This window comes from Cyprinodon tularosa, unplaced genomic scaffold, assembly GCF_016077235.1.
Source record: "Cyprinodon tularosa strain WSP-4 unplaced genomic scaffold, ASM1607723v1 ctg430, whole genome shotgun sequence".
Taxonomy (NCBI): domain Eukaryota; kingdom Metazoa; phylum Chordata; class Actinopteri; order Cyprinodontiformes; family Cyprinodontidae; genus Cyprinodon; species Cyprinodon tularosa.
The window spans coordinates 756,153-779,709 of record NW_024039153.1 but is presented as its reverse complement, the minus strand read 5'-3'; the positions used below and the strand labels follow the sequence as shown (position 1 = coordinate 779,709).

The window sequence follows — 23,557 nt, the reverse complement described above, 5'->3', positions numbered from 1 at the left end:
GCTATAGAAATAAACTGAATTGAATTGAATTCTATGTATTTTACATAAGTTTTAGGAAATCTACAGTATTACTGGTTTAGGCTGCAGCTTAAGTCTTACTAGGAAGAAAAGGAGCAGAAAACTGGATTGCTTGATTTTTCTGGATTGGATTTGGAGATGGATTTATTTTATCATTAATGATTTACTCCTAGATGTCCATGACAACAGACCTTAAAACTACTAATGAAAAATAGAATTAAAAATGCAGACAAAGCCATGAAATACACCAAGAACATAAATCATTTTTATACAAGGGATTGTTTCCATCTTAATAGCAAATATTTTAAGATTATTTTGTTTTGTCAACAATATACCAGGAGTTCTTACCAGCCAGTAAAAGGATTATAAAACAATTTCTTGCCGCATAAAGTCACCAACTCTCGCCAGAGGAAATGTAGGGATTGTTCTATGAACAAAGCACAGAAAACATATTATAATCTTAATGATCTAAAACTGACAGAACCTTTTGAATTTACATCAATGAATGAATAAAATCCAAAGGATCAAAAGAACAGAAGAATTTTCACTGCTGTAGCTGCGAATTATAACAATCAGAATCTTAGGCAGAGAAATGTGTTATTGGAAAATGTTGTGATGGCAATAATATCAGTAAATATCGAGATAAAGATCTGAGTGGGGGTAAGCATTTATAGCATTAGTTATTGTTATCTTGACCAATCATGATAAGAATTTTGATCAATTATCTAAACGATAAATTGCAATCAATGATAAATTAATAACTTTAGAAATTAGGTGAGTTGTCAAACTGTTTATTTTTACTATTTTCCTTCTTTTTCTTTCATTTTTTCCATTGCAAAATTGACAAATTTTAAGAATATGATTAGATGCTCTTACTATAAGATGTTATATAAATCATAATCCTTGATCTAACTGGAGATGCTTGTCTTTTATTACATGTGTTGTTTTTATTTAAATGTGTTATTTATGAGTATCGAGCTTTGATTGCTGCTGTAGCAGTCACAGTCATACAGGACTTATTTTTAGTTAACGGGATAATATCCAATATCTTGATAAGATTTTAATTGCATATTGCCATGCCCTGGATATCCGCCTCCTGTTTTCTCCTTTCTTCTCTCTCCTATCTGTCCATTTGTGACCTTTAGCATTCAGGGAAAAGTCATTTATTTGTTTCAGCTGGCTAGCTATTAATAAGCACGTAATTAAAAAGTTAATAACACTTGGGATATAAACCCCATTTACTCCATTTTCCCTTTTGAAATTGTGCCAAGGGTGGTTCAAACATAGCTTGATAAAACAGACTAAATGTGAGATTAAATGTGTAATTTAGTCTGGCCCCGATGAATGAGACATCGGAAGATTGATGATGAGAGTAACCCGTTGTTTTTCAAACTATGTCTGTGCCTATTGGCCAACGCTTTGACCGATGAGCGCAACTGACTGTGACTTTATAAGCGCAACAGAAGGCTGGTGGGGGAGTGGAAACAAACAGCCTGTCGGGAAAAACGGCGAATACGACCTTCTTAAAACTCAAACAGTGGGGCGATGGTTCTTTTGCCGTCGCTGCTCCCAGACTGTGGAACAAACTACCCCCTGACATCCACACCACTACTGACCTCAGCCTTTTTTTTAAAAAACTTAAAACCCACTTTTTTAAATTAGCTATTAAATCTGACTAGGATAATACTGTCTCTTAGATGTCCTCTTTCTGTGTTCTCCTTTCTATGCACCTCTGGAAGGCTTTTAATGTCCTGCAGCACTGCACCACTACAGCACTTTTAATTGTATCTTGTATGTTTTATATGTGTTATGTATTGTTTTATGGCTTTGTTGTAAAGCACTTTGGGTACCATTTGGCTATTGTAAAGGGCTATATAAATAAATGTGATTTGATTTGATTTAAAAATGAATGAGTGTAGAGCCTCTTCCTGCTCACGTTTCAACAAAAACCCCAAGTCTTAACCTTCCAAAACTGATTCCAAAGCTGAGTCAAAAATCGCCATCAGAGCCAGCGGTCCTTCACACTCGACTATGCCGAGAGAGGGCCTCTGCAGACGGGCTGACGTTAGCCCTGGCTGCTGTTAGCCTCAGAAGTCCGCTGGTTGCCGTGGTCCTTTCAACTTCGGAAATAGTTTTTTTTTATTACGCATTAAATCGGTAAAAGACCCATATAGTGACGTATAATATTCTGGCCTCAAATGATCTTAAAACGTACTTACTGTATATTGAACAGCAGCAACAGAAAAGAGAACTTTTAACTTTCAATGGAGCGCTCCATTGAAAGCTGCTGCTGCCGCAGTTCATCATGCATTCAATAGTTGTTGCCATCTTCCTTGCTGTGCTTTCTCCAGCGTCGCGCAGCTTTGTCGTCACGCCTTAAAAACCCCACCCGCTTTGCATCCAAAAATTCCAAATACGTCTCTGCGTTATGATTGGCCCGCCAGTTCTAGGGCCTGGGGCATTGATGGAGGCTAGACCAACTCGCAGGCAAAAATGATTTTGGCCTCTGGCGGGTGGAGCTTGTTTACTAGGCTAGTCCGAGCATGGTACCCGAGATAACTGTTGAGTGTAAGTGGCACGCAAACTGAACCGGACTGTGCCAGACACAACTGAACCGCGCTAATCTAGTGCTAGTTCATCAGTAAGGCTCAGCACGAGTCAGTTTTGGTTCGGGTTTCTGATAACGAAGAGCACATGAGCAGACCATGTCATCTCCTTACAGTTAGCTTCCAGTAGTTGGCAGTAATGCGCATCTTAAGTTATTTGCCAACCACCACAACACAGAAGAAGAGGAATTGTAAATTACATTTTTTAAAATGGCTTCAAAAGAGCGGCTTTTATTGCTATTTTGGCGGACGACGCTATCCAGGCGATGTTGGACAGAACAAAACATAATCACTAAGTTTTCCTACGACAGCAGTAGTACCGTAGGTCGTCACTAGGAGGCAAGGAACCGTGCTAGCGTAATTCGTAAATGGTTGTAAGGAACCGAGCTCAGCACGGTTAACTGATCCAAGCTTGGTCCAAACTCAGCACGGCTTCCAGTGGGTAGTGTAAATGGAGCTATAGTAGTCAATAATTATTACACTCCAGTCGTTTGCTACAATACATTAAATTTCACTCACTGATACTGCATTGACTATGTATTCAGATATATTGGGCAACTCTAATCTCTAGTAATAATCTGAACTAATGAATTTAGAAGGTTTGAACTTAACAATCATACCTTTAGGTGCAATGATGCCGTATTTCTCTCTCCTCAGCATCCAGTTAACTGCCTGGCTCTGATACGGCCTGAGGACGGGAATCAGAACCTGGTGCTGGACGTCATACGTCACATCCTGGTTCTGCTTCTGATGCTGGTGCCTCACGTAATCGTAAAGTTCCTCCACATTTTGCCTCTCAAGGTCCGTGTCACACTCCTCCTCCTCGTTATCTACAACTTCTGTATGAGGGAAAAAGAATAAACTGTTATGAGACTTTTCTACAGATGTCAGGGATTACTTTAGCAGCTTTACAAATGGGGTCCAAACACCAACCAGGGATGATGAAATCGTAGAAATATTCCATGAGTTTCTGCATGAGCTGATTGGCTTTCTTCAGACGAGCGTTTCCCTCACTGAGGAACTCTGGCTTTCCGAGCCCAGTTTCTAGCAAATAAATTCCCACCTGTCAAACAGAGCCGATACAAAGCTGTCGTGTAACATGAAGAAACATCAATATCATACTCTAAACTAGCTCTCAAAACAGGACAGAAATATCTCTAAAACATCCCAATCTGTCATAATTAATAAACTACAATGCTACCAACAACTTCATTATTTCATGGAACTTAAATTACTACATTAAAAATATCAATTACAAACATACTCTTTCTGCTTCCAAGTATTGAGGATGATTTAACAATATTACATCAAATCAATAATAATTTTTAATCCAGAAATGTATCCTAGATTAAAAAGAAAGTATATTTAATACCTGCTTAAAGGTTCTTATTTTCAAAAGGTACGTTAAATCTGAAAAACAAGCCTTTTATTTTGCACTGTTTTTATCTTTCTGTGAAGCCCTTTGGTCTTCCTGGTGTTGTTGTATAGTAAGTGTGGGTATTACCAAAGAAGTCCCGATTCGATTCAAATCACGATTCACATGCCACGATGCGATTCTATCACGATGCATCATGATGCTTGAATTATTGCGATGCATTGCGATATTTTTACTGAACACTGTTAGAAAAAAATACAGCCCTTACCAGTGGCTGACTGGCTGCGTGTGATGTGGTTAGTGTTTTCAATTGATACATTGATACAACTGAATTCATACATTGCTGTATTTATTGAAAAGACTTTTGGAAGTACTGCCATGAAAACAAATACTGGACAGAAATATTACTATTACTGGAGTGGACACACTGACAAAAAGATCTTAGGATTTTTAAAACTTGAAATAACAACATAAGGATAATCAGTGCGGTTTACATGGCCTCAGTGGTATTTTAAACCAATGAAATGGAAAGATTCAAATGTATGACATCTCCCCTTTTGCAAATTACGTGCGTCATATCAATTTCGTTTTTAAAGCCTAAATGCATTCAAACATCTAACTTGAAATGTGATGGAGCCGGGCGAATTTTCTCAGTCTCCTCCGTGTTTTGTTTATGAATGACTCGTCGCAGTTTCCCTCGGAAGGAAATGCTTGTGACACAAAGCAGCGGGCGTCAACACATCCGCAGCGACATCTACTAACTGGAAGCTGTATTCCACTTGTTTTTGGCGGATGTGCGCCAACCATTCATGTATTTTATTTATTCCTTTTTTAAATTAAGAATCAATACTTGGCATCAAGAATCGATGCAGTAGATCACAACAATTAGAATTGATTGTATAGTGCTATATAAATAACCTTTGATTTGATTTATTTACAATTATGGAAATAGTAAAGCAAAATGCATAATATTAGAAGATTTTTAGGAATTATATATATTAGGACCAAGGCTAATTGTAAATCATTAATATGCTTTAATCTAAATTCTATTGCAGCTGCGGCTGTCCATTTATAGTTCCTGTCCTGCTGGAAGATGAAGCTCCATCCCATTCCAACTTATCTGCAGCTTCAGACAGATTTATTTTTTGGATTATGAAGGTGTAGCCCCAATCGACTTCCTATGAACTAGATTCCTTCCCTCTGCTAAAAAGGAGCTTGACGAAGCGTTCAGTGGGATTTAGAGTGTTAGTTTTAAATGACACTTTTTCACATGGCGGCAAAAAGTTTAACTTTGGTGTCTTCTGACCCGAGCAACTTCTTTCACATGCTTGCTAAGTTTCTACACTGTGTACAGAATTATTAGGCAAGTTGTATTTTTGAGGATTATTTTTATTATTGGGCCACAATCGTGTTCTTAATCAACCCAAAAGCCTCGTTAATATCAAAGTTTCATATTTTTGGAAGTTGATCTAACTGCTGCTCCCCTCTGAAAGACATCTGACAATTTTTGACTCTTCAGAGTTTGTCAAATCTCTTTTCTGACCCATTTTGCCGATGGAAAGGAAGTAGCCTAATAAGCACACCTTATATAGGGTGTTAATGTCATTAGGCCACACCCCTCCTCATTACAGAGATGCACACCACCTGATTTACTTAATTGGTAGTTGACTTTCAAGCCTATACAGCTTGGAGTAGGACAACATGTATGTTGTGGTTGAAATACTCATTTACCTAATAATTCTGCACACAGTGTAGTAGCTTTCCTCTGGTCACTCTTATATAAATGTTACATTTGAATAAGGTTATTCGAACAACTGCTTGCTGGAATTTTAAAGTATTCATTTGCAGAAAACAAACAATGACCATATATGTTCTAATTTGTGTACCACATAGAACCCCAACAAAATGCTTTTAATTTTGTGTTTGTTAAGGAATAAAATGTTTAAATGCTCTGGATAGAAGCTCTTCAGCAAGGCACTGTACCTTAACTTCCTGTTCTTTTGTCTGGTGGCAGAGTTCCACCACCCTCCTCTTTTGCAGCCAGCTCAGGTCCTCGTACGGGATCCTACTGAGGCTGCACTCCACTGGGCAGCTGTCATCCTCAGGGCTCCACTGAAGCCCAGAGCTCTCATCACCGCTGCTATAACTCAGGTAGAGCTGCTCACCAGTCCGACACAACATAAAAGATCTCTGCTCGTAGTCGGAAGGCAGCCAAGCTGGCCTGATGCTGAACTCCCCGATTAGAGCTTTCCAGATGTGGCCCATCTTCAAAACTGGCACCACAGAGAGTGCCAGAGAGGTGGATGCTGAGGCACTATCTGAGGACGTACTTGGAAGTTCATCTAAAAACTGAGACAAATTGGTGCAGGGAGCCTCTGGGATATGTTCTACCGCTGAGAAAAAGGAGCTGCTGGCAGTGGGGTCGGCTGTAAGGCAGGAAGAGGATGGAGTCTCGTCACCTTCCTGGATCCCGTCGTTTTTGCGGTCCTCCAGCATGTTCCACTCAAGCCTCCTCTTTGATTCCTCATCCACCCTCACAGGAGGGGCCCTCTTTCTCCGACTGCTCATTGTCAAACCCTAAGCAGTTAAAAAAATACAAATATTAAACTTATTTACCTTTCAAAAGTAAATATCCATTTAATAACAATACTGATTCGGCATTGTTTCCTATAAATGTAATTTCATTCTGCTTGCTGCAAACAGATAGTAGAATTCCTGACTGATACGGATGGCAAGTTTAAGTTGATTTTCTCATTAAAGTGCTTTTTATTATTTCTCTCTATTAATGGCAACAACTTTTATCCTCGTTTAACGACAATCCTATAGACATACTAATATTTTGCTGATAATAAAATGCTGCTTATCTACAGATAAGCCTGACACACTTGATCTAAGCTGTAAGAGATCCCTTTCTATTTAGTTCTAAGACAAGCTGGGTCTGCAAGTAAAATGTTTCCACCTGAGGAATTCTGGGTGGAGGATATTGATAGATTAATTCTAATTTTTTTTACAATTTATTATAACTGCTCTAAGTGGGTTTCTCTGTCAGCTAAAGGCATGATTTAGAGTCTCTAACCTTCAGTTAATGTTTAATCATTCACTAAATTAGTTGACCAATATTCCAATAATCACTTAATCATGATTACTCTGATTAATTGTTTCAGCCCTATTGTTGATTAATTAAATAAATCAATTAATCGTTAACTGGAGTATACAAACTCTTAACATGCTACCAGCAGTAATTAAACCAAATATGTAAACAAGATATAAACATCTTCTATTCTATTTAAAACCTTTTTAAACCCTGTAAATATGCTCTATCCCCTTAAGTGACAGAGCTTTAGCTTCACAAGGTTAAAATTCTGTATTATACCTTTAAGGCACCTTTTGCTATCCAATTATTAATCTAAATCATAACTGACAGATTAATCAAAAACAAAAATAACCCTTACTTGCAGCTCCAGCTCATAGATTTGAATGTTTTCTCAGCTATTATCATTAGTGGTGCCCCATCAACAGAAAAATAACAATCCTAAAAAAAAAAAAAAGGCCACCATCACTATGTGTAGTTTGCTGCATACCACTTCATAGGGATGTAGTAATCAGGTCGATATCAGCCAAAAACAATCATAATATCAACCTGAATCTAAAATCTCTAATATAAGCAACATTCTGCTTCTGTTTATGTAACTGATTGGTTATAATTAGTTTTTCTCAGAGATATTCTTTTTTTTTTCTGTAATATAATTTAATAATACCTTTTCTAACATTATAAATATGCAAAATTTGTTCATAAGGTCTTAAAATGTATATTTCATGTTAAGGTGGTAAGTTGCTCAATGTCATTGTAATGTTTCCTCTATTTTTTATCTATGAGTTTTTAGCATCACTTAAACCTGTAAGGTACTATACGTTTATAAACATAACACGCGCGCGCGCACATAAGGTGGTGACATTCATCATTTCGGACATATATTGGTTGTTAAAGCATTTTGAAATCTTTTTGATATCAGAAATTACAGAGACGTCTACGAAATATGTTCCAGGGCATAAAACCGCCTCTAATTTAGGCTAAAACGTACAGATAATCGTCATCTAGTAGTTTTTTCCCCACATGAACAAGGTACTGCTTCAGATTTACGAAAGAGGCAGCCATGCTTTCGGTAAATAAACAATGATACATCGGCAGCACTTTCGTAACACTGAGGATTTAATAGTGTGGCAGTTTATAGCAAATGACATTAAAACGCATATTTACTTTCTGAGCCGCTCCAGGTACTTTTAATGTTGCACAAGTGGCTGCATGATAAAGCTGGTCCCCATTAACGAGAAGTAACGATAACAATACACAGCTCAGTTGTTTACAGCGACGCTCTTCTCGGCCATCTTTACATACAGGAAGTGACGTCACTATGAGGAAGGAAAAAAAATTTTCGGATCTCCGAAATTTTTTATTTTTTATTTACCAAAATAAATAAATATATATTTTAAATATATAATATATAATATATATATATATATATATATATATATATATATATATATATATATATATATATATATATATATATATATATATATATATATATATATATATATATATATATATATATATATATATATACAAACAAATATGGCACACAGTAATTCAAAAGTACGTAGGCATAAAGAGGTACATTTAGGTATTGAAAATATAAAGTCAACATCTTTTAAACAACATTGAGTGACAAAATCCATAAAAAAAAAGGGGAGCAGTGTGGTTCAGAATGAAGTTCTATCAACATTTTATACAGGTCTTCATATTTTGCAGTACGTTCCAGAGATTTCAGACATAAATTGAATTCTCATTAGAAGGAAAAAACAAGTCAAAAATTGGTGGTGATTTTAGTACTCTGCATTCGTGAATGAAGAATTTTCGCTAACAAAATATGAGATTACAACTAGTGTTGCGCTGATACTGATACCAGTATCGGGTGGGGCCCCAATCCAGCACTAAAATGGTGGTATTGGTATCGGCCAGTACCGACAAATAGGGCACTGATACCATTTTGAGAGCCAAAAGTTTATTCAACTATTGTCACTCATTCCAGGTAGGCAATAAAAAGTTCTACTGGATTTACTTTGTATTAGTTTTTTTCCTGCTTCACAAAGGTAGGCAGCAGCTTGACAAAGCTTTGTAAAGCTTTAACTAATCTAGTAAATTCAGTTTTAGAGGGGTAAAAATGTTAATTCATGCAAAATTGTTTATAATTTCACATGTAATCATAATCGTCCACAAAGTGTACAACAGACTATATTTTTTCCATCCAATTTCTATGAAATAATGATTTATTGTTATATAGTATGATTCCATATAATAGTAGAGTGTGGAGAGTAGTTATGTACATAGAGCATTTTCTAGTATAATAATGCTTGTTTATGAAACTCTGATAGTTTAATGGGGAGTTTATGAACAATAAAATCAGCTAGTAGTAGAAGTTGTAGACCTCCAAGAGGTATTGGGATAAAATTCCTTTAAAAAAATTCAGTTTTTAATCTAGGATTTTAGTCATTAATTTTATGAGTACCATTAAGGCAGTCAAAATCAATGAAATATGATTGATTAATATCTAATTTATTTATGGTTGGTCCTCTCCATGATCTATCTGGTCATATTACGCATATTATGGTATAAGCATGAGCGTAGGTTTTCATAGGGACCATTGGGACATGTCCCTACCAAAATTTTGGACACACCTACCTGTCCCTATCAACAATTAGATGTGAATACCATGTTTATAATTAAAAATACAGCGTTGTTGCAGCAGTAGAGGAGTTCTAGATGGAGAATATTGAAAGACGAAAACGTGTTTTATCTAAAAGGCAAAATATTTATCAATTTTTTTTTACAATTTTAGTATAATTCTTGCTCTAAGTTGGTCACGCTTTGAGCTAAAGACATCTTCTAGAGTCTCGATACTCCATAATGATTAATCGATTACTAAATTAGATTACATTATTTCAATAATTAATTAATCCAATTAATTGTTTCAGCCCTAAATAAAAAACATGAAATGGGTTAAACAGAGTAACTACAGCCTAGATGTAGAACTTGTAGAGTGAAGTTAACATATTAAAAGCTCACTGTCAGTTCCTCATCTAGTTCCAGTTCACATGTAAATACAAGACATTTATTTGGCGTCCCTTGATTCTATTATTTCACTGTGTTTTATGGTACAAAAAGAACATTTAAAAGATAAGAGTGAGTTTTACCTCTGTTAGCCTCCGCACAATTCTACATCTTCAAAATAAAAAAAGTATAAATCCACACATAACAAACATATTTAGACTCTATTCTGTTAAATAGGCACATATTTACCTACTGTCTTAGTCACTGGTAATTTCAAATGCAAACCTTTTCAAAGTCCTATTTACTCATTCATCAGAGCCAGTTAAGCTTCAGTCATTGATAAACAGCATCTAGTGTGTGTAGTGCTTATAAAATTTGTGTAAATGAAGCAAGAAATGTTGCTTTTGTCTTTAAACGAAATACACCCTGATTTTCACGTGTAGCATAAAAAAAAACGAGCATGCATATTTTTGCATAAGACCAATTACATCAAACCTACATTAAATCAAACCTACGCCGTTGGGTATAAGAGCACAAAGGGACGAAGTAGAGATGAAACGTTTCAAAAATATTTTAAAATGAAAGGTTGTCGTATCATGTCTTTACCGCATGGTGTCGCCAGAGAGCGGCCTCCTTTATCAGCTGCACCTTCAAGATGCACATGCATCACATCTGTCCGTATCGAAATGTAACAGGAGCGAAATTTTAATGGAAGTTTGATGAGTCCCTTTATATTAGGCGAAGTTATTTTTTCGGAGGGCCTCCTACGTCATGTTGTTTTGGCGCAGTCTTCTTAGCCATAAAAGTTGACGTTTTTTTGATTACTGAATACCTTCCTTTTTCTTTTTTCTTTTCTTTTTTTTTTTTTACATCAACCCCAATATTTCGCCCCCAAAATCGGATTTGTAAGTGCGTCACCGTCCCGCCCAGACGTTTACAAACCGTGCACTCAAATCAGGGACACTGCAGTGACTATGACCCGCTTTTAAGATGCAGTGAGGGAAAGGAGAAGAAGGGGGCATCAGTGCAGATAGAAAAACAGAGAGAGGGAGTCAGTCTCACTGTGATCTGTTGGTGAGAAGAAGCTGGGGTTCAGTCTGGCTGCAGCACAGGAGACACAGAGCCCGCATATCCGGAGCTGCCTGTCGCAGGTAAATAAACTCATGTTTGCTACCTGAAAATCTGCTTCCTAAATCCTATTAAATATGCAGCTTTACCTGATTAATATGCTTGTGCATGTAAGATCTACAGTTGTAACTATTGCATTGTCAGTAAAATGTATCTAAGCGCAGGTATATTTATATTTTTCTGTGATGTTTTAAGGTAAAAGTTAAAAAGATCAATAAAAAAAAACAAACAAATGATTTCTTCAACGTAACACAGGTTGCTGTCCAAGGTGCTGAAACTAAAAAGCTTTCCCTTGTGACAGGAAACTTGACGCCATCCAGAACTGTCAGGTATTTTCAACACGCTTATGTTTTGCTACTATTTTCTTTCTGTATTTATTTTTTTTCACTGTGTGATTTGCATTTTAATTGCATAAAAAATCATTTTAAGATGCAGTGTTCCCTGTTTAACTTGCAGGTCAAAAGCAAGGACGAAGGTTCCACTTCATTGAAGAGCCCATTGTATCCAGAAGGGATTAATGGACCTCTATTATGGCCCAAAGGACATAAATCTGAACCCATCCCTTATACAATGACAAACATGATTTACCTGACTGTAATAAGCATTTTGTATTTGCCTGTTTTACTCTTTGAGGCATTTGTTTTGTCCAAAGGAAAGTATGAAAGGTCAGTTGTCCCAAGCTCTGCCTCTCGTCTCGTGGCACGAATGGACGGGGATGTTATAATAGGCGCCCTGTTTTCTGTTCATCACCAGCCATCAGCAGAGAAAGTGGCAGAAAGGAAATGTGGAGAAGTCCGTGAGCAGTATGGCATTCAGAGAGTGGAGGCCATGTTCCACACCCTGGATCGAATAAACTCTGACCCCAACCTGCTACCAAACATCACCCTGGGTTGTGAGATCAGGGACTCCTGCTGGCATTCCTCTGTTGCCCTTGAACAAAGCATAGAGTTTATACGAGACTCTCTCATCTCCATCCGGGACGACACAGAGGGCTCCAAGTGGTGCATTGAAGGAGCCCCTTCCAGTCAACCGCCTCCAACCAAGAAGCCCATTGCTGGAGTCATTGGACCTGGCTCCAGCTCAGTTGCAATTCAAGTCCAAAACCTTTTGCAGTTGTTCAACATCCCGCAGATAGCATATTCTGCAACCAGCATTGATCTTAGCGATAAGACATTATTCAAGTACTTCCTCAGAGTTGTGCCCTCAGACACCCTACAAGCCAGAGCGCTGTTGGACATTGTCAAACGATATAACTGGACCTATGTGTCTGCAGTACACACAGAGGGTAAGACTTATTGTGGCTACTTTATTTGTTTGAATGTCTGGTTTAGAATTGTTTATCAATTAAAGAGTAAATCACCTAATTTTAATTTCTCTCTCAGGGAATATTAACACCTATTTAATTTTCATAGCCACAGTATGACATTAATGTTAAAGTCTCTGAACTTTTATCGATCCCTGAAGAGAGCAAGAGCAAAAAAAAGAGGACCTCAAGTTAAACTTTTGGAATTCATTCAATGTTTCGTTACTAAACCAACAGCTCAAGATCAAACTGGTTTGGTTTAGAGAAAGCAGTTGCTTCATATTGATTCATCAAAGTAATAGCAGATGGCCAAAGACAGAGGCAGGCTTATGATGTTAGTATCTTCAGGAGGTGATTTCACAGGGAGAAAGAGAAACAGGGCAGTCTATGTGCTTGTTTTTTATTTCCAGCTCTATTTTATTTTTATTTTATTTTTTTGCTTATCTGTGTTAATAGTTTCTCTCTGGTAAAATAACCACAAGTAAAGCACAATGAAATAATCTATCTTTAAAAAGATATTTTACATTCCATTTATACGATGTTTAAGGATTTACTCACTCTCTGCAGCTTGGAAAATTTGAATCAAAATTGTTCTTTTTTACATTTATTAATAAATAAAAGATCCCATGGAAATATAATGTTAAGACGAGTGAAGAATCAAATATTTTATTTGCTTTGAAACAAGCATTTCTGTGAAGCAACCTTAGGGGTCAGGGTTCTTAAGTGTTTCATTATTTTCTCATCTCAAAACTGGGAAAAAATTAATGTATCTTATTGGGATTTTATGTTGTAGACAAGGAAAATGTCATTTCACTTATTGATTTGTGTAGAACCTAAAAGCAGCAAACCAGACAGCCAACGTGTTTGGCATTAAAATCCTGCAAAACAGACGGAACAGAAAAAAAAAATACAGATCAGAGTTCAGGGTTAATAAAAAGTTGGAAATATTCAGAAGAAAACACTACAGTATTACCTACCTTAATTTAAACAGTCATGTGTTTAGATTAATAACAAACTGAAGCTTCTAGCATGGTTTTGTATTGAACCCATCTGCACGATCACTTTGTAGGTATAATTGCACCTTTTATTGGGCACCTTGTCCTCCTAGAAGGTTCCCATATTTCCAGCAGTTTTTACCAGTTTCCCTGACTTCTCCTAAAAAGTGTATCCCTGCTGTATGATGTTGCTATTACCATGTTCCTTCATAGAAGTGGTGTGTTCAAAGCCGTCTGCTGTGTTGGTTTGCCACAAAACACAAGGTAGGCCTAGTGTTGGTCCACCTCCTTTTAAATATACACTGTGCATCTGCTTGTGGCAACATCTAAACTTGCTATGACTCTCTCAAAACAATGGCTCTCCTCTTGCTTTTATCAAAAAAAAAAAATGCATCGTTATACTGTCCAGAGACCTCCTCTCAAGTTTGGACTTAGAGTTAAAATAGGCCTCTTGGCTGCTGTCCTATTATTGCACTCCCCACCTGGCCATTCATTTAATGAGATGGCCAAATCTTAATAGGGCTGTGGTTGAGCCATACTCTCATTAGGACTCTATTTACAAAAAAGGTGACTAGTGAAGAGAGTTAGTTATACTGAATAGTTTAGGACTCAAAGAATATTGAGTGGGCTGAATAAGAAATGCATATCATTACCTTTATTATTAAACTGAATCATAAAAGATTTTTATGTTTTTTGGTGGCCTATCACACAGGGTCCCAGTTAGATACATCAAAGTTTATCGTAACAGAACACGGTGCCCTACATGCAGTATGAAATCTAAGTTAGTGTACATTTTGTCATGCCTTTTTTTTTAAAGAGATCTGACCCACATGCAGAAAACCAAAGTAAAAGTTTAACAGGTTTATTGAGGAGTTCAAATGGGTTGGATTCAGGGCAACTCAGAGAGCTGGTGAACCAGAACTGGAAGTGAGAAGAGAAATTCAGGGTCCATGGGAACATTGACAACGTCTTGCAAAAACAGAGATAAACGGGACTCATGATTTCAGAGAAAGGTTTCTTCCCAGAATCTAATCGGTGTGGGTTTTTCCAGATATAGAGGGGCTCGTTGGAGGGCGGACAGGTTTTGGTTTGGTTGGTTCCTGAGGAGCAATGGAGCGGACTGCCACATAGATTTCCTGGAGAACTTGAATGGGACGTGTGGAGATTAATCCCCTGCTCAGTGTGTAGCTCAAACAACCCTTCCAGGGGGAGAAGGCCACACATCCAGTATGCAGGATGACTTCCTGCTGAAAGGCAAAATACAAAAATCACGTTAGACTCAAACAAAAACTCAGTTAGACTCAGCTTGGCTAGAGTACCCAAAACTGGCAAACACTCTGGCGTTGAAGTAGTGACAGTCTACCGCTTAAGAAGTCCTCAATAATGAGCCAACCAGGCGCAGGTGTGTGGGAGGACCAACGAGAACAGGGCGCCACCTGGTGGTGGAGGGAGAAAACACAAACACACAACCCAACCAGACAGGATTCCTAACACATTTGTTATGAGCCCTGGAATGGACTGGTGAATCATCCATGATCCACTCCACCTTTCACCTGTTCCTTAGTTAGGCTACTACTGTGAGGGGCTAAGTGCCGGACCCAGAATGCAGACAGCCAGGCTAGGAGAAAGGAGCAAAGTTTATTTTGGTTCACAGGCAGACAGGGAAGGAAGGCGGCTCTGGAAGCAGGGGCAGTTTGAGGTGGAAGGCAAGCTCTCTGCAGCAGCTGGAGATGAGGGAGGTGGGTGGTGTGGCCTGGTAGCTGGAGACTGATTTGGAGCTGGATCCTGGGTAGACAGAGCACAGGTAAGATTAATATTTACAAAAAGGCTGAAGTGATTACTTCCACAAGGGAAAGAAGTTGGCACATCTACCAACTGACAGTGACCATCAGGCACTGAGCAATCAGGAAGCCAGGCTTTAAATACTGCTCCAGATGAAGATCAGTCTCAGCTTTGTGCATTCAGCTTCTCCCAAGCCACACCTATCAGTGAGAGAGGGAGAAAGCACAACCAAAACTGCACCCAAACAGGCTCAGACACCACAACTATTTGAGATATAGTACATACACAATGCATCCTGTTTTTTTTGTGAAAGTGTGTGCAGCATGCATTCATGCATATGTTCATGTAAAAAATGTTATCATATCTGTCATTTGGAGAGTTTCTTGGCTTAGCAGAGTCATTAATTATCTGAGGTCATATTCCATTATTTTGTAGGTCCAGTTAAGCCTTAAAAAATTACATCTTTTTCAATAATCAATTCTGGCTTTCTGATTAAAAATGTGTTTGCGTTTAACTCGCATTTGTTCATTTGAACGTCAAGTCTTATAATGACATTTTCCATATTTTACCACAAATAGATGGATAGGGGTATAATTTTTTATTTGGAGCTACATTATATTATGCATTGCTCTTTAAAAGTATTTATCAAAATTTTTTAATTTCAAGTTACAAGCCTCAATTTCATTCATTGGTATTTTGATGTGACAGATGAACACAAAGCAGGGCATTACCTTAAAGCATCAGCTACATATTTAAATATGTGTTCAGCTATTTTCAGAGAATACCACACAATGGAATCTAAATAAAACACAGAAAAGAGGTGAGGAATGGGTGCGGACATGATTGAAGGAGTATTGAGTAATAAAACAATATCCTTAGCTTTGAACCATCACACACACACAGCTAAGCTGAGAGGTGTGCCAAGGAGAGCATTAGTCAAACAGCCCTGGGGTTTGGAAACTTAAAATGAGCAATAGAGATCCGAGGCTCAGGTGAAAGAATCTGCTTACAGAAGCAATATTACTGACTCATTCCGCAGACCTTACCTGTGGAGTCACTGTTAAATGAAAATCATAAAAAAGTCAGTTTTAAATGTTGCCACAAGCCATATAGGAGAGACAGAAATCATATGGAAGAAGATGCTCTGATCAGGGATCTAAACAGGTTTTTAGGGCTACAAGGAAATTGCTGCACGTGGTGGGAAACCAACTCTGCTCCCCCCCATCTCACAGTTTACCAGTGGTTAAACATGATGGTGGAGGCATCATGGTGTGGGGAAGCTTGTTTTCAGCAAGGTCATGGAAACATGTTTATTCTAAGATAGATTTGAAAGCAGGGTTGATCCATAACATAAAGTCTAATTACAGTATATTACAGGGTCCAGGTGAATGAATATAGATAAAATATTTCAACAACCAGAATGGAAATTATGATGTAATATTGACTTATTTTATATATATATATATATATATATATATATATATATATATATATATATATATATATATATATATATATATATATATATATATATATATATAATATATATTATATATATATATTATATATATATATATATATAATATATATTATATATATATATTATTTGGAGTCAAATTTCCTGCCTGTCTTCTACATGATGTTTAGACCAAATTTGATAATGAGAGTAAAAATAGCCTATCATCCCATTAAAACATTGGTAACTTTAATTTATAATCTTTAACATCCGAGCTGGAAAGCATTAAAGGAATAGTACACCCAAAACATGATTAGCCTTCATTTTCTACTCACCCCCATGCTGAACAACACTCTGGAGTACTTTTTTGATATCTCAAATGCATCTGGAGATCTGGGAGGCTTCTTGCTGTCTGCTGACATTCAAATAATGGAGGTCTATGGTGCCCGAGGCAGAAAGGTCCATAAAAGTCCACAAAAACGTGTCAATATTCCTCCATACTGCTCGTCCAATGTATTCCAAGTGTCCTGAGTGGGTAGCATCCAGAATTTACTCGAAACGAAGTAATTTAGAACGTTTTTAGAGCATAAACAGTAGTGTATAGGATTTCCTGAAAGCGCGCACATGCGCGTTCACGAGCCTTCGGAAGCCGGCAGACCAAACCAGCGCATTCAGCTCGGCAAAGAACTCCTGCTCTTCCTCAACACTGAAGTCCTCAGACATTTTTCTTTCGTTGTTTCTTTCTTTGCACAGGTAAACAGCACATTTCTTCTTCTACGCTTGCATTATCAGCAGAGCAGACGCTGAATGCGCACTTTCATCTGGTTTGGTCTGCCGGCTTCCGTAGCGTCGTGAGCGCGCCGGCGCGCGCTTTCAGGAAATCCTATACACTACTGTTTATGCTCTAAAAACGTTCTAAATTACTTCGTTTCGAGTAAATTCTGGATGCTACCCACTCAGGACACTTGGAATACATTGGACGAGCAGTATGGAGGAATATTGACACGTTTTTGTGGACTTTTATGGACCTTTCTGCCTCGGGCACCATAGACCTCCATTATTTGAATGTCAGCAGACAGCAAGAAGCCTCCCAGATCTCCAGATGCATTTGAGATATCAAAAAAGTACTCCAGAGTGTTGTTCAGCATGGGGGTGAGTAGAAAATGAAGGCTAATCATGTTTTTGGTGTACTATTCCTTTAACAACAAGATGAGTATGTTTATTTCTTGCCTTCTGTTAGCCCTCATGTTCGCTTATGGCTGAAAAACAAGCCTGGGTATTAAGGAACCTTCTGTTAGATGAAAGAGATTCTACTGATCATTTCCTTTCTCTTATGAATGATCCTCAGCTGACAGCTCCTCTTGTCTTCCTCAGGTAACTATGGGGAGAGCGGGATGGAAGCGTTCAAAGAGCTCGCCTCGCAGGAAGGCCTCTGCATCGCTCATTCTGACAAAATCTACAGCAATGCTGGGGAGAAGCACTTCGACCGGCTGCTCAGAAAGCTGCGGGAGCGTCTCCCTAAAGCCAGAGTTGTTGTCTGCTTCTGTGAAGGCATGACAGTCCGCGGGCTGCTCATGGCTATGCGGCGGCTGGGAGTAGCAGGAGAGTTTCTCCTAATTGGCAGGTTTGTTAAAGATTGCTTTCCCCAGGGGTTTCCAGGTTTAGCTGAAGTGTTTTGTTTTTGTTTTTTTGAGGAAGAATGATCAAACTTAAAGGTATAGTGGAGGATTTTGAAGAATTTTTGAAAAGACCTGGCCTATCCACTGTCATGATCGGTTTAACGAATCTGACCCACATGCAGAGAAACCAGTCAGAGAGCACGGAAAAAGTTTAACTGCTTTGGGGTAAAACAGGAGTTGGTAACCCGGAACTGGAAGTGAGAAGGGAAGTTCAGTGGTCAGTTCAGGTACAGTGGGAATCTTGGAAGCACTTAGATTTACAAGAATGGGAGCCACGTTAGAGGGGGGCCTTGTTAGTCCTTGAATCCTTACTGTGTGGTAAATCCAGGGAATAGTGCACAGATTGGACGGCGGACAGGTTGACAAGCGTTGGACCCCGAGGAGTAATGGAGCGTAACTCGGTTTTTCCTTCCAGGGGGGAGAAGGTCCAGGAATCCAGTAACACAGGAAAGCTTCCTTCCGGGGAGCAAAGACAAAAAACCCGTTAGACTCAGAGAAATAAAGCTAGGTTAGACTCAGCTAAACTCAGCTTGGCTATAGTACCCAAAACTGGCAAACACTCTGGCGTCGAGGTAGTGACAGTCCACAGCTCAAATACTCCTCCAGATAATGATCCAATGAGCCACAGATGTGCAGGGAGGGACAGCGAAGACAGGGCACCTCCTGGTGGTGGAAAACGGAAACACACAAACAGGCCACACAAACTGGATTCCTAGCATCCACTTTTTGATAAAAAAAAAGCACATGCACAACCATGTACCGGCTCACGAGAGGAAACGCCTATTAAAGGTGAGCGGGAGCTCTGTTTAAAAGTCACTGTAACTGCTTACTTTCCAAAAGATTTGCAATTTTTCCACTATGTCAGACTCACCACTGGTAAGTGTAAATGGGAACGAGCACATAGGATGGCCTTACTTAAAAATATCACCAGAATGATTGGCTGTTAGGAAGACCACTTATTCTGATGATCCACTCGGAAAAAAACAGCCTCAACTATACCTTTAACCGGTCTAGAGTTACTTTTAGCCTTGCTTCTATTTTACCACAGGTTCATAGGTAATTTAATTATAAATAACATAATTAATTCTTAACTGAGAGATTTATTTTGTTTTCTACATGTCGACGTCTGCGGTAGGTGTCCTCGAGACAAATCAGTTACACAAAAGTTTACATGAAAGTGAAATGCTCCAAATTTTGCTGAAGAGTTCCTCTGAAAGCAGAAGATGCTTTGAGTCAGGCTCACTGATGAATAATGCATCCACTCAGCCGGTTTCCCCGCTCGCTGTCAGATCACAGGCAGGATGGGCTAATATGGGACAGCACCTCCAGCATTATATTAAGAATGTGCAATAAGGAACATCAAAGCTAGTATGGCAGGAAAGATCTTATTGTGGAAGCTTAGTTCATCTCTGGTCCAGTTAGGAGCAGCTAAAATGAGGCTATGATTAAAGTTAAATCTCTTTTATGAATTATAGATGTTTCGCCGGTTGTGTGTTTCTCCCATTCATGCATTAAAGTGTCACCTCGATCTTCCTGCAACTCAAATGATCAAATAGAATGAAATGAAATGGTTGCTTTCTCTCATTCTTCATGCTTTGCTGCTGAACTGATGAGAAGAGAGCAGAAAAGCAGCGTGTGTGTGGGGCTTTAAGTTTTCTGGGTCAAGGAGACTTCTAAAAAAGAAAATGTTTTTTAGAGCAATGCAGTGAGTGAACACATACAGGGGCGCCTTAAAAGCCCGGAGGTTCTGGTCATCATCCAATCCTCTGTTCTGTTATGTGGAGGCTGACTGAGATGTTCTTACACTTACCAAAAAACAAATAACTATTTTAATGAACTCTGAAGTGATGCTCCACTTGGAAATGAATAAAAAAAGTCAGTTTTTTTCTTCTCTCTGTGGCTTCTAATCTTTACTTGATCAGTTTCAGTTTTGCGATTTGAAGCTACACAATGTAAAAATGGATGCACTATAAAGAAGGTGCCTGTGTGAGCCAACGTCAGAGCTGGAGGGTTTTGGCACTTGGAGCGTTGGCTTGGGGGTGGCGTGATGCTGAGAAGCAGATGGCCAGGTACTGTTGAGACTGTCATACTGCACAGCCTTTGTCAGCTCATTCTTGAAGCGTTGGCCCAGCCAAACATGCTGCTGGCTTCAATTTCTTACAACCCAAATGTGGCTTTGAGGTGGGATATTTCTGTCCTGTGGACAGACACCAATTTGTTCAATGAGTAAGTGTCAGGTAGGACCTAGATTTAAGACTGATGTTGCATTGAAAAGATTACTGCGCATTTCCTGTGCCTAAAACTATTTACTTTTTTAATTTATTTGATCATACTCCAGGAATTAACTTCTATTTATTCAAGTTCTAAAGTGGGGGGAAAAAATTATACATGATTTTAAAGATTATTCATAAATATATTAAGTGTGGCGTGTATTTTTATCGCTTCATTCTGTTACTGGTCCTCCTGTGTGTCATTTAATTATAGTGCACACACTGCTGTTCTTTAAGGCCTCAGAGAGTTTTTAGAGAATATTGGCTAACAAAGCAGTATTATAGAGACTAAGGAATACAGCAGGCAGGTCAGGGAGACGATTAAGGAGATGTTGTAGTTTATAAACCAATTTTGCTTACAGATCACTGCTCAATCCATCATCCACAAAAATAAGAAGAGGTAGCCTTAACTATAAAGCTTTCAATGCATGACTGTGAGTCTAAACTAATAGGGCTGGGAAGATGAGTATCAATCAGAAAAATTATCCTAGAAGATCATAGCAGGAGAAACCCACATTAAAGGAGAATCGATCAACTGGACATCTATTAGTCTTGAACTCCACAAATCTCCACTTATGAAAGAGCGACAATAAGAGAGGTTAAAAAAATCCTTGAGAAAGCAGTAAAAAAAAAAACATAATTTGTCTCAAACAAAGGCAGATAAACGTTTGGAAGAAGGTTCTCTGACTAGATAGGACTAGACACCTTGATTCATATATAGACATGTATAAAAAGTAAGCCTGTTAAATACAATCCCATTCAATCTTAACTATAAAAAATACCTTACATTTTTGTTATGCTTACTTTTTTTCTACAGTTAGAGATAATCAAGCTGAATGCATTGAGTTACTTTGTAGTAATCTATTGAACTGAAGTAGAAAAGGAAAGGTCTCTTTAAGGTGAGACACGACAAGCAGAATCTGGTTCTGTGTAACCGCCTGCCACCACCGATCGGAGGTCTGAGGAGACAGAGGTCAGAAATCAAAAATGGAAGAAATGCTGCCAACATACACAAAGTGCTGCTAAAGACCTGATTATTTTACTCTGGTGTGTTCAAGGACAATCACATATAAAATTCAATTCAGTTTATTTATATAGCGCCAAATTCACAACACATGTCATCTCAAGGCACTTTACAGTTCAACCAGATCATACAGTCAAATTGATTCAAGGTTTTCTATTTAAGGAAAACCAGCTGATTGCATTGACTCATTGACTCAAATGCAATCCCTCACACTAAGCATGCTTGTAGCGACAGTGGAGAGGAAAAACTCCCTTTTATCAGGAAGAAACCTCCAGCAGAACCAGGCTCAGTGTGAGCGGCCATCTGCCGAGGCTGACTGGGGTTCAAGGAGACAGAAGCAGAGACAGAAAAAGCACCTCAAAAAGGCGGCCCCGTCCAGGAAACACACAGCCAGGCAGACGAGCTCCGAGCCAGCTCCCATGTCAGAGGATGAAGAGAGCACATCCAGTTAGTCACAGTCAGAGAAACAGGACTACACTGGAAAAACAGGCCAATCTCCAGCATTTATAAACAAAGGTGTTGATGGCAGCAGCACAGCTGATATTTCTCTCCAGGATGGAGTCACAGCCAAACAGGAACAGACCAGATGAAGCTACTATGAGGAAAAGCAGAGAGAGCAGAACGTTAGAGATTGAACTAACAGATTCTGCAGAGTGGGAGAATAGAGAGAGAATGAAGCAGAATGATGAAATGGGGGTCTATGTCCTCCAGCAGTCTAAGCCTATAGCAGCAGAACTATAGAGATAGCTCAGGATAACCTGAGCCACTCTAACTAGAAGCTTTATCAAAAAGGAAAGTTTTAAGCCTAGCCTTAAAAGTAGACAGGGTGTCTGCCTCACGGACTAAAACTGGTAGTTGGTTCCACAGGAGAGGAGCCTGATAACTAAAAGATCTGCCTCCCATTCTACTTTTAGAAATTCTAGGAACCACTAGTAAACCTGCAGATTGAGAGCGAAGTGCTCTGTTAGGAACATAAGGAACAATCAGATCTCTGATATAAGATGGAGCTTGGCCATTTAAGGCTTTTAAATTCTATTCTGGATTTAACAGGAAGCCAAAATGGTCCTGAACACTAGTTGAAGAACCTTTGTTAATTAAGAGTACAAAACATTTTTTACCCCAAATTTTGTAATCTTGTTACATAACAAATTCTTACTTTTTTTAAAGATATGTTTACACTAACCTTTTAAATAAACCTTACATTTTGCATATAAATTTGTATGATATAGCTTATTTTATTTGAAATATATAAACAACAGGTTTATGTAAAAAAATAGTACTAAATAGTCCATTTATTCCAAATAGATCAAGTTTATTGTTTGAATTTAATAAAGGTGAACCTGATTATTATACAATTCAATTATTGTAAATTATAAATAAAATAAACATCATATAAAGCAGCTAGGCAGGGAGAATTGGAGAATAAACATTGTAGAAAAAAAAAAAAACAAATCAGTTGGAGCCCTAAAAAACTGCAATGGATTAAACAGCTGATAGAGTCCAGGCAACGGTGCAAAGAAGACTCTGATCATGAGCTGCGGGAGATGACAGGCTTTCAAGTTCCGGGAGGAAGGAAGAGCTGCATCAGAACTAGGTTTAATTAATCAGAATAATGTAGTACAGCTGAGAAAGAACCAGATGAGGAAAAGTTAGGAAAGGTAACAAGCAGACAAAGCTGAAGACACCGAATCGGCTGAACCAGAACTGAAAAAAAGAAAAAGCCCTGCATTAAAAATACAAACCTAAACCAATCCATAAAGAGCAGATTGGGATAAAGAACCATTAAACCTATTAATTCCTTTTCACCACAAT

The 23,557-nt window shown here is 38.3% G+C and overlaps 2 protein-coding genes across 4 annotated transcripts in view; one reads left to right on the top strand and one right to left on the bottom strand.

The window, feature by feature from the left end:
* The window catches only part of shprh (SNF2 histone linker PHD RING helicase), a 34,780-nt gene extending 28,204 nt beyond the window's left edge, over nt 1-6,576 (bottom strand). Inside the window, exons 1-4 of the mRNA XM_038299563.1 lie at nt 5,983-6,576; nt 3,558-3,687; nt 3,245-3,463; nt 367-445 (exon numbers count right to left, since the gene is read on the bottom strand). Coding sequence (XP_038155491.1) covers nt 367-445; nt 3,245-3,463; nt 3,558-3,687; nt 5,983-6,567 — 1,013 coding nt within the window. The 5' untranslated portion in view covers nt 6,568-6,576. The remainder of the gene's footprint in view (nt 1-366; nt 446-3,244; nt 3,464-3,557; nt 3,688-5,982) is intronic.
* A 4,330-nt stretch (nt 6,577-10,906) lies between these two features.
* Nucleotides 10,907-23,557, top strand: part of grm1b (glutamate receptor, metabotropic 1b) — a 48,443-nt gene continuing 35,792 nt past the window's right edge. The window contains exons 1-4 of one of the 3 annotated variants that reach the window (XM_038299522.1): nt 10,907-11,259; nt 11,492-11,565; nt 11,693-12,521; nt 18,147-18,396. In XM_038299522.1, the coding sequence (XP_038155450.1) occupies nt 11,807-12,521; nt 18,147-18,396 (965 nt within the window). In that variant the 5' untranslated portion in view covers nt 10,907-11,259; nt 11,492-11,565; nt 11,693-11,806. The remainder of the gene's footprint in view (nt 11,260-11,491; nt 11,566-11,692; nt 12,522-18,146; nt 18,397-23,557) is intronic. The other 2 variants (XM_038299520.1, XM_038299521.1) reach the window with 2 other exon arrangements.